General features: G+C 40.8%; 1 protein-coding gene across 8 annotated transcripts in view; it reads right to left on the bottom strand.

Annotated features, from left to right (window-relative positions):
• The window catches only part of SPATA5 (spermatogenesis associated 5), a 266668-nt gene that overhangs the window by 178846 nt on the left and 75720 nt on the right, over positions 1-12102 (bottom strand). For all 8 annotated transcript variants that reach the window (XR_008307816.1, XM_053252087.1, XM_053252088.1 and 5 more), the window contains one exon: positions 7571-7697. Coding sequence is in view for 7 of the 8 variants with exons in the window: in XM_053252087.1 (XP_053108062.1) it covers positions 7571-7697 (127 nt within the window). In the remaining variant the exon portion in view is untranslated. The remainder of the gene's footprint in view (positions 1-7570; positions 7698-12102) is intronic.

The following is a 12102-nucleotide window of genomic DNA, read 5'->3' as shown; positions in this document are numbered from 1 at the left end:
ATAGAAGAGAGAATTTCAGCAGGTTCAGTTTCTCTCATTCCTGCATGACAAGCTATATCTGGCAGAATTCCTTTTCCTCAATTATTAACAGTGTCCTAAACAGCTTGGCATCTGATCACCTTCACCGTAACAGCAACCAACCAGCCTTTTCAATGAGGTAACTCAAGAGGAAGTTTGGTGTGGACTATGGTGTACAGAAGGCTGGACAAGAGAGCCATTTAAGAATTGATCTGAAAGACACACTACTGTGTTGCTGTGAGAATCATCTTCTGCTAGCAAAAGACATGTTTCCTGAACTGTAATAAAATTTTAAATATAGAAAATATGTATGTTCATTTATCCACATATTTTTAATGGACAAAAGAAAAAACCATTTGTCCCAGTCTTATGGTATCCTTGTGAACACTTTAAAAAATGCAGCCAAGCAAGTTCTTCTCTCACTTTGTTTTGTCAAGCAAGTAATAAATCTTAAGTGAAAAAGTCACTCTGCTCTTCAGCTGTCACCAAGAGTGTGGGGTGGGGGCACCACCCAACTGAGAAGCCTCAAGGCTGATTTACCACCCTCTCTATACCCTGACAATTGAAGGGCTGGAAGCAAAAAAATCATTTCTGCACACCTGGAAATATTCACTATACTTGTAACCAAAACAAAACAAAAAAACCCAACCAACCCACCACTCTCTGAAACTCAAATGGAAATAACTCAAGACACTTTTATGAATGTCAGCATGCAATCAATAAGTAAGGAACATACCAGAGGCAAATTGTTGCTCGTGTCAATAGCAAAGCACTGACAAAGTTCAGTGGGGCTATAGCACCACCTGATGTGTGCTGTAGAAGAACTTGCTCACCTCTCCTTAAAATCCAGCAGTTTTATATATTGAAAGATATCAAGAACCACATTGGTAAACAGCCGCTTACTGCTATACAAACTAGAATAATTTATTTTCCCCCAGCATGCAACTGAATTTAAACAGATTGTAATTGCTCCCTCAAATCTGATACACTGAGGCTGTCCTCACGAGCAGCCAAGACTGAACTTGGCTGCCTGTGAGAACCACCTGGATCCATGCAGATCCTGGTGGTGCCTTGGCAGCAAACCCGCCAAAGAAACCTGCCTATTAGCCAAGGTTAAAGGTGCAAGCACGCCCTTAACTCAGGCTAACTGCTCGTGTGCTCCCAGCCAGCGCTGGCACAGGAGTGGGCTCCTGGCCATCACTGGGAAGTGGGGTGGTGGTCCTCACAACGCACTGCAGACATGCACAGTGTATTGTGAGATTTCTGGGAGCCGGGATGACACATCCTGACCCGCACACCTCCACGCTGCCCATGGCTGCTGCGGACCGACTGGGCACGTGATTTGTGTGCCCAGAAACTCTCAAGGGTTCACCTGGGGGAAGGTAAGCTTTTGCTGCCTTCCCTGCCCTCTCACTTAATCTCACTCCTCAAGCCCTCTCACTTAATCATGAGAATGGGCTCATTCTTTATTATGTGGGGACTAAGCTAAAACAACACTGCTAAATTTCACGGGCTCTTCTAAGTTCCTAGCCCCAACTCAAGGTGCTGGTTTTGATCTTTATAGTACTAAATCATCTGGGACTTAAATACCTCATGGACCACCATCTCCTGTATAAATCCTGCTTTAGGTCAGATATTGAGGGCCTCCATCAAAAGGGCAGACTGTTGACACAAAACAGGGCCTCCTCTACAGCGCCACTGAAGTTATGGAATTCATTGCCCAGGGAGACTCACTTTGCCCCTTCTTTGGTTTTTTGTCTCATGTGAAAAAAGTTTTATTTTAGGGGGTCTTTGGGGCTCAATGAATGAGTGTTTAACTGTTGATGTTTTTATTGGCTTTGGGGATTTTTTCTGTTTTGGAATTATTGTTTTGGTATCTTTTTGTCCTTGTCCTTTTGATCTGCTTTGTGAACCGCTTTGGGGTTAAAAAGTGGAATTGAAATATATTTTAAAAGAAACTCACTCTCTTTGGGAATAAAATGTTTTCCCAATTATCTTTAACTCGCATGTAAAAGTAAGAAGGATAAAAATAACTACAGAAAAAAACCTGAAAAATATTTGGTACTCTCTTTAAAACAGCAAGTATTTTAAATATGCAAGACAACTAGACCTTTAAAACAAAAAACAAAAACTGAAGTGTACGATGTATTGCACAATCTCCTCTATTTCAAAAAACCACACTGCACCTGGAAGAAATGATGTACTGCTCTTTCTGTTGACTGTCAGAAACTGTGACACATATAGACACTTTAACCTAAGGATCTTAAAACAGAGGATGTTATTTAATGTTCCAAAACAACCAAAAGGGTAAGAGATGCATTCAAACACTTCAAATAAGGATAAGACATTCAGGGTGAATGGTCACTAGAGGGAAGGCACAGAGGTCTTCATGCTCCTATGTCACATGCTTACTCCGTGTCATAACTTGAGGCACAGTGTCATGGACCAGTGCAAAGTGTTACAACAGCATAACAATCATGGGTTGAAGCTAATGTGCAAGAAACAGCCACCACATACAACTAACAATGACTCCCTTTGTTATACAGATCTATACTATAAACTCACTTGGGCAGGTAGTATGCCACTTCTATGCTTTGTAAAGCACATGGCACATTGTTGAAGCTGCCCATATATTAACTGGTCTGGCACTAATCAAAAGGAAATAATTCTTCAGAAAATACTGCCAAATATTTAAAAAAACAAGTGTTCAGGTAAGGTATTTGTCTGTGATCATGAAGTAATCCTGAAGTCTAGCCTAATCTAAATAAGAGGCAGTTTTTTTCTCTTTTCATCTATAGCTGTGTCTCCACTGTTGGACACTTGGTAAGACAACTATCCACAGAAAAGGCCTCTAGAAGAGTATTTTTATCATTTCTGCAGTTTCAGGTTTAACTATAGCCCTAAAATGGACCAGATCGTACTGAAAAGTCCTCTCAACATTGTTTTGTTTTACTCTCTGCTACAATAGCAAGCTACTTGAATGAGTAAAAATTTGAAAGTTGCTTCATATGTGGACCTGTAGGGCACACATGAAAATGGTGAAAACCTAGGACTAGCATGGGAATAGCCATGTCTCTATCTTTGCTACAATGATCCTGTAATCAGTGAAGTACCTTTTGGGAGCCACTCCTATGACAGAAGAGTGCAATATGGGAAATTTATTCCCTGTAAATCCCTCCTTAAAGCTTTCCTGCAACCAAGACCTCCAATCAATCAAAGATATTCGCCAATCAATCATACGGAAGACAGAAACTCTGGAACAGGAATATATACAGGTGAATGAATATAATAGATAAAAGCCACAATTTGTTTCAGACAGACTGAACGCTAAACATCTTTACAATTTAAGGTTACCTGATTTATGAGAACCTCAGCATGCTGGCAAATGATAACTTAGGTATCTCTTCCCCTTTTCCTTTACTAGTAAACCTATAAAACTTGAATATTTGAATTTCTTTCATAAGCCTCCAGAAGGGCAGAACTTTGATGTTTCTTAAGAGGAGATTGTGGTTTTTTGCTGGAGGCTAGAGAACTTAAAATCTTGTTATCAATTCTGCCAAAATCGCTCACTTTTTATTATCAACAAAATAAAACTTAATTAAATATTTTTAATTAACACTCAGCTCAGCTATCAAGCATTCATTCTTTTTTGAACATCAGATCAGTGTCTGCTGGAGCATTTGATATGAACCTTCTAATACCAAGTGAAATCAAACAAGACTTTTTCCAGGAGAGATATTTAAACTTCATTACCCACCTATGGATGGATATGAAAGAGAATATATGATGCAATTTTGATCTTATAGCAGAAGGAAAACAATAACTATATTCTCTTTCAAAATTCCTGTGTTAAAAAGTTAAATTCAGAAACCTACATGTTACAGCTAAAGAGTTCACTGAAATTTTAAACAAGCCGAGAAGACAACCAATTTTAACATACGTGGCACTAAATGTTTCTTCTCCTGCTTCCATCTAGTGGTACAACCTATATTGTACACATCACTAATAGCTAATATGCCAGTTAGTGATAAAAACTACATTACATTGGCCCCAGACAATGTAAATAGTCACATTTTAGTGGATCTAAGAATTCTTTAAAAAAATATTTAAAATCCATATACTTTTAGATTTTGAGGGCAGAGGCTTTAACCATGCAACGTTTAGTACTTCAAAAATATAAATGAGAAATCAACCAGTAGCACTTAACAGACTATTATAACTGCCCATTAAGTTTAGACATTGTTAAGTTCTTTGTAATAGACAGACTAGAATTCAGGGCTAAAAGCAAATCCATACCTGGAAATCCAAATTTATAATAAGAAGTAAGAACTTATTGAACCTTTACCCTACATGCAGATGACCAGAAGCATTTTAAACATTTAATTCAATTAACTGTGCAGCAGAAAGGGAATTTCTCCAGCTCAGTATGTTAATACGCAAAGCAGACCCTTAGGAAAAAGTTACCCCCAAACAACAAGTCCTATACGCTGTGCAAGATTCCTGTGACAACACTACTATACAGACAGAGTTGCCCTTGCCAATTCAATTCCACAAGAATCCTTAGACAGACTGGGACAAATGTGGTCTAAGCTCAGAGCATGCATAGCTTATAGGGACTGGGGGGGGGGCGGTGGGGGGGAGTCCCATATGGATGTGCACTGATTGTTCCATGTACAAGAAACAGATATTACTTTCCTGATTCAGGGTGAGGGGGGTTGTTTTATCCTCTCAGACATTTCCCTTCCTAGGCTTTCTGTCAGTTTCTACTTTATGCTATTCCAAAGCTTCTCAGCAGTGATGAAACGCAGAGCGCCATCAATCTAAGGACAATGTACCACACTGACATCACCACCTCTCATTAATCTTCATTTGTCCAACCATATCCTGTCATTCTCATGCAAATAGGGCACTTGAGGATGCAACTGATACACACTGCTGTGATAAGGAAGAATAAGGCTGTCAAAAACTCCAGGGTGCCTTTCCAGACCACAAACTATCACTTCATTCTCAGCCCTCATGCTCTACACATCCCAGCTAATGCATTTGACATTCAGATCTCACCCAGCAGGAGCTAAAACAATCCAATTCCTCAGCTACAGACGTCTTACTTCCTGTTGTGAAACAATCATGGAGTTCCCTGGGGTTGTAACAGCTTCTTCTGTTCCAGCCTGCCATTGCAAATAGAGGCTGGAGGCATTATTGATGATGGCAACCAAGAAAAAGCAAGGTTGTGGAATTGAGCTGACCAAAAGAATGAATGATGGCTTTGCAGTCAAAATCATCCCATAATCCTGGAAGCTGCAAAGTCCACACTGTCTACTGAAAGGGCTCCACTCAAATACTTGACAAGCTGACATAATGGACATCAGATGCTGTGTAAAAGATGCTCATCTTTAGGGATGCTACTCACAGGGCGATTTAAAGGGTGCAGATAGTAACATACAGAAAACCACAATGAGGATCTCACAATGGAATGTAGACCGTTCTCAAAATTATTCCGTATGGGTCCAGTGGTACAGAAGGCAACTCTCAGCCCCACCCAGAGACACGCGGCCCAGTCCAAGCAGTGCACAACTCCCTCTCCTGCGGTAGTGTATGCCAAAGGTGTGTGCCATTTCTAGTTCTCATTGGTGACGGTGGCTCGACCACCGCCATTGCTCACATTGCCATCCACCATCCAGCTCGGGGGGACTCAGGGAAGGAGGGAGGGCTCCAAAACGGTGTCCCCCTCATTCTCAGCAGCCTCCAAGCTGGATGACAAGCAGCAGGTGGCAGCAGCCACCACAACAAGTGTGGGGGAGGAAAGGGGAGCAGCAAGTGATGTGTGGCAGCGGTGGCAGCAGCCCCACAGCGGGTGCTGTTGTGGCAAGCGGGGAGGAGGTGAGCAACTCCTGGAGGCCCTTGGGGGCCCCACCCCCAAAGGCCTGTGTTCACATAACACAGGGGAACACTGGTAGCTCCAACCCTGCATGGATCGTATAAAATAAAAAGTGTACATGGAAAAAGTTAGGTGCAAACACTTTGTTGTTCCATCACCAAATATGCAACACAATCATTTGTCTTGGACTTTTATTTTATATGGGCTTTGTGTTTTCCAGAGAGGCTGCAGGGGAGGGGGAGGGAGGGACCTATTTATTGTCCACTGATTTGTATTTTTCATATTACTAGCATGCAACAGCGTTACACTTTAGCACTATCGCTAAATGATATTTTAATCATCTTTCCATGTGTAAATTCAAGAAAAAAATGTAAGCTATAAAAGTAGGAACAAAATTTTCTGTTGCATTATGATGTCTCAAATGTGTGGTAATTAACAAACATATAAAGCAAGATTATAGCATAATATGTTTAAACAGAGCTTCTATCAGCTAAATAAACTAGTTTACATACATACACATGCTAAACACCAAAAAAAGAAACTTATGGAAAATTAGTATCATTGCTAATCAAGGTAGCACTGAAAAACATTCTTAAATAGTGTCATTCAGCATTCTTAAATGCTCTTTTCAAATTACAGGAAAAACCAATCAACTGCAGATCAAAATTCAGACGCAAAATTCTCACTCATAGGAGTGTATTAAAGTGATATCTGCACATCAGCTCACCATGCTCCTGGGACTAGTGCTTTAGGCACAATCAAGGAATGGTCTCTGGAAAAGACGTGTGGACACCCGCACATTGAAAAGAAACTCTTTAGGACTAAGCTCACTTTTTAAAAGCAAGCAAATTAAAAAGTGATCATAAGCCTGATAAGGCAGGCTTAGAATCTGATGATTCCAGAAAAAGACTCAAAATATAGAACAAACAGTAAACAGAGCACATGCCTTGTATGAACACAGTCCCAGATTCAATTCCTAGCAATTCCAATTAGGGACGCTCCAGTACCAATGTTGGGAGAGTCCTCATGGGGAAGCAGGGAAGTGATTTTCGGTGTGCCCAGACTGCAGTTCGATCAGCGGTCCGAATTCAGACCAGTCTGCGGTCCAGAAGTCCAGTTTGGCCGAACCTTGAATTGGTCCAGCAGTTTGATGTGGTGTCAGGGTGTGTGTGGCGGTGAGCACCATCTTTAAAAGTAAAGCCGCATGTCCTTAGTAACTCCATACCAATGTCACTGCCACTGTAGACAGCTTCCTGCAGCATGTGGAGGCCAGGTGAGTGACGGAACTGCGCTGCCACTGGGCGCAGGCTCCTGGGGGAGGAAGCTGCCTGCAGTGGCAGTGACGCTTGTAAGGAGTTAATAAGAACCTATGACTTTACTTTTAAAGGTGCCACTTGCTGCCGCCATCCCCCGCACAGCCGCAAACTGCCAGACCAGTTTGCCGTTTGGCTGAATTGCCGAATTCAGACCACAAATTAAATCGTGGTCCGTGCACACCCCTAGAACTGACTCTACCCCCTCTGCCAGCATTTTGCATTCTGGCTCCCTTCTCTCACGCCCGCTACTATTTTGTACCAGGTGCTGGTTACTGGAACAAAGTGGATCTTGCAAGCATGAAGTCCAGATTTCAGAAATTAATTTTCACACAATTAGTAGTACACGACAGCTTCTTACCTTATCTATCATATCCGGTCGGTTGGTAGCTGCCAAAATTGTCACATCCTTTAGTTGTTCTATCCCATCCATTTCTGTCAGCAGCTGTGCCAAGACACGGTCTGCCACATTCCCAGAACTTGAAGAGCTAATTAAAAACACAAAACAAAAGCCAGAGCAGTAGACTTTCATTTCCAAAAAAGAGTAGGGAACTGTAAACATATGACACAGCAAAGGAAATGTTAGTTTAAAATCCGTGTCCCCATGTTTCTGCATTCAGAAACATACACTTACATACACTGAGGTCCTTTCACAATGACTTCCCCCCTATTATACTAGTTACTGGGAGCCCTGAACACCTCCTAAGGAAGCATTCAGCACACTTTCTTCTCCTCCTCATAAAGGTAAAGTGTGCTGTCGAGTTGGTGTCGACTCCTGGCGACCACCAGGCCCTGTGGTTGTCTTTGGTGGAATATAGCCCCTGGTGGTGCAGTGGTAAAACTGCCGCCCTGTAACCAGAAGGTTACAAGTTCAATCCTGACCAGGGGCTCAAGGTTGACTCAGCCTTCCATCCTTCCGAGGTCGGTAAAATGAGTACCCAGAATGTTGGGGGCAATGTGCTAAAATAACTGTAAACTGCTTAGAGAGCTCCGGCTATAGAGCGGTATATAAATGTAAGTGCTATTGCTATTGCTATAGGAGAGGTTTACCATCGTCATCTCCTTCACAGTAAGAGATGATGCCTTTCAGCACCTTCCTATATCGCTGCTGCCCAATACAGGTGTTTCCCATAGTCTGGGAAACATACCAGCAAGGATTCGAATGGACAACCTCTGGCTTGCTAGTCAAGTCATTTCCCCACTTTGTCCTCCTCATACCTCACATTAATTTTTAATACTATTACTTTTATTTATTTATTTAACATGATTTTATACCGCCCAAAACTTAAATCTCATTTTCAGACTTCTATTAATTTTCACCACTCTCATCATATGAATTCTAAAGTTATTATTATTATTACATTATTATTATTATTACATTTATATCCCGCTCTTCCTCCATGGAGCCCAGAGCAGTGTACTACATACTTGAGTTTCTCTTTCACAACAACCCTGTGAAGTAGGTTAGGCTGAGAGAGAAGTGACTGGCCCAGAGTCACCCAGCTAGTTTCATGGCTGAATGGGGATTTGAACTCGGGTCTCCCCGGTTCTAGTCCAGCACTCTAACCACTACACCACACTGGCTACATCAACTGGTTACATCAACTCATCTGCAGTTCTTCCTCACAGACTAAACTGGGAGTTCCCAACACTGGGTCTCAAGATCAGTGTTCCCTGTAACAGGGATTCCCACATGACTACATCTTCCAGTATCCCCAAGTGCAATCTGCATTGTCTGGGGATTATAAGAGTCATAATCATCAACATCTGGAAATTACAAGAAACACTGCTCCAGACAGTGTTGGACTACAACTCCTATCATCCATATTTGTTCTGACATATTTTTTTTAACTGTAGATTTTTATTCTATTGTTTTGTTGTTCTCTTTTGTAAGCTGCCCAGTGAACAATCATCATGGGGCAGCCAAAAAATAAAAATAGTAGTAGTAGTACTTATTGTCTCCACTGTGGCTTGGGATTGTGAGAGTTGTCGTTCAAGAACTGGAGATACAAGGTTGGGAACTAGCTGCACAAATATTTCTGGAAGGGAGAAGGTGATTGGCTAGGGATTGCGATAGCATAATGTGATCCAGTCTAAATGGAGAGAAGCAGAATGGTGTTATATTAGTTAAGTAACATGCTCCCATGCAATAATGGAACACACCACCAGAAAAATCCCCTGCTAACTGAGCAAAGAGGCACCTTTTTCTGTGGTGATTCTCTTTATTTAGCAGGGGGAGAGTAACTGGCCCTATCCACCCCCAGCACAGTTCTTCCAGTGACTTTGCTGGTGTGTGTCTTATATTTCTTTTTAGAATGTGAGCCCTTTGGGGACAGGGAGACATCGTATTTGTTTGTTATTTCTCCTTGTAAACCGCCCTGAGCCATTTTTAGAAGGGCGGTATAGAAATCGAATTAATAATAATAATAAAACAAGCCACATTAGGGAAAGAGCAAGTTCTTCAAAAACTACCTTTTTTAAAAGTACATTTTAATAGCTACATTTTTGTCCCTTGTATCCCCCACCCGCCATAAATCTGTCAATTTAGTTCCCAACAATACAGGTGCCAAGAATGGCAGACTTTAGTAAGTGACTTGTGATAACATTCACAACAGGGTAAAGAGAGGATCTCAATTAGCTGTGGATTCATTTTATTAAAATGTATCAGTAATGTTAAGCTCAATCTACTTGCTTTCTACCTAACACTCAAAGATAAACACATTTTGTCAAATTGGAATAACCTGGTCTGACAGAAAGAGCTGTCCTCATGTGGAAATTAAAGTGGTAAGAAACTAACCAGACAATGCTTTAGTTCCTGCCATCATGAAGATCAGCCAATGTTGTGCACAGTAAGTGAGATGAAGGCCTTTTACAGTTTTCCACTACAGTTTCATTTCTTCCATCTCCATCAAGTAAAACCAAACTGAGCAGTGGCCAGCAAACCCATAAAGCCACCTCCTTATTAATTCACACATCTGTTGCTCCAGATGTTAAATGTGTATGATGTTTTGAAATTGCCAGAAGATTAATCCTCAAAAAGAAAGGACATTTTTTCCAAACAAAATTCTTGCTAAAGGTTGGAGTACTGAGGCTTCTTATGCTTCTAATTTCTTTCTTTTTAAAAACTACATATTTAATTATAGTTATAACTTCCAAATGCTTTTTTAAAAATGTAGCAAGCACAAAATGACAGAAAGAAATATTGCTTTTACTAGATTAGCCTGGTAGCCACACTGGCATTTTATGTATGGTTTAATATTTATACCATAAGAGCTCTTCCTACCACAGCATTGCCTACCTGATTCTAGGCAACAATTGCATTTACAATTACTTCCCATTTTGAATTAATGCAGAATGCCAAGTTCTTCATTTCTATCTACCCACCTGCAAACCAGATATTAGCTACAGTGGCATGATCTGTGTTATTTACATTAAGTTGTTGTGTATAGCAATTTTTGAAATAATCTAAGTTTTCCTTATGGAGAACAAATGGATCAAAACAAAGCAGTAAACAGCAGTGAAGGATATGGCTAATGCATAAACACACAAAAATATATCTTGTCTGTAAGTGCAAACTCAGCCTATGAAATTTTATGGTGCAAGCCAGCCAATAAAGTGCTCTTAATTCTCACTGATTTGAGAGACAGAGAGTAAAACACACGTTTTAACTCTCCTATTGCATGAGAAATTAAGTCATCAATTTTGGCTGGACTGTTCCCTTACTTTTTCAATTGGGATTATCTACACGGATAGTCCGCTTCAAAGAGCGTCCTGGAAGAATGCAGTTTGTTCCAAAACCTTGCTTGAACAACTGTTAAGCAGAGCTGAAAATTTGGAACAGGTGGGTAGTGGGAATGGAGAAGAGAGGACAAACACTCAGTCACAGAATTTAGTATTTGGATACTCACACTCGTCAAAACTATTAGAACTGAACTGATTAATGACTAGAAATATAATCCTACAAAATAAATAAAAAGACAATGAAAAACAGTCAATGTCTAATAGCTTATGGTTCTTGATCCCAAAATGCAAGTGTTTCTTGCATTATGTTCTGTGAATAATATGCATATTGTGGTTGCTTTCTGCATAAGCAATTACAGTGTATTTCTTTGCTGTGAGAAACTGCTGGTTATACCAATACCAATACAAATGTAAGTCCACCATGCTCCCTCAAGCTGTTGTGCTTGCCTTTGTGTGTGGAACTCAGCTGTCAGATTACACACCATATTTAGCATGACTTCTACAAGTAAACAAGCCCTTTTGGCTTAACAGGATATCCTATAAAAATGCAGACAGACAGACATTTATAGCAGGAGATTTCTCCGCCAGCTGCTGCAGAACTGCGTCAGCAGCATGTGTGCTCAGAAGTTTGAGCTCTACATAAACTGTTAATCTGAAGGGTGACATACAAGCATGCATTTTTCCATTTTCCCATGATTTCCCAACAAGAATTTCAAACTAAGGCAAGCAATGCTCATTAAGACTGCCTGGGTTTTTGACGCAAGCATAATTCAAAGACACAAATTATGTTCAACCTTCCAGTCCAATTTACGAAACCAGCATCCAGCCAAGCAGCGATTTTCCCCCTCTACCTGACCTGAGAACACTGATGTCATCATCCCAACACCACAGAAATAGTCATCAGGCACACACTGATGCAAAATAATTTCCTGTCAACAAGCTGACGATATGCCAAGCTAGACAGAATACAGTGTGCGTGCATGCGTGTATGTCTGCCTACCTGTCCAAGGACAACCGTCTGAAATTTAGGAACCAATAGCACGGATAGAAACAAGATTTTCAAAAGGAGAAAGACTACTATGGCAGAACTGTTGAATGCACAAGTCTTGCAAATTACAGTAAATAAGCTTTCCTATTCCGCTTCATTATGAA

Source organism: Hemicordylus capensis, chromosome 5 (genome assembly GCF_027244095.1).
Source record: "Hemicordylus capensis ecotype Gifberg chromosome 5, rHemCap1.1.pri, whole genome shotgun sequence".
Taxonomy (NCBI): domain Eukaryota; kingdom Metazoa; phylum Chordata; class Lepidosauria; order Squamata; family Cordylidae; genus Hemicordylus; species Hemicordylus capensis.
The sequence above is the reverse complement of the archived record's forward strand: the minus strand, read 5'-3'. Positions and strand labels throughout refer to the sequence as shown.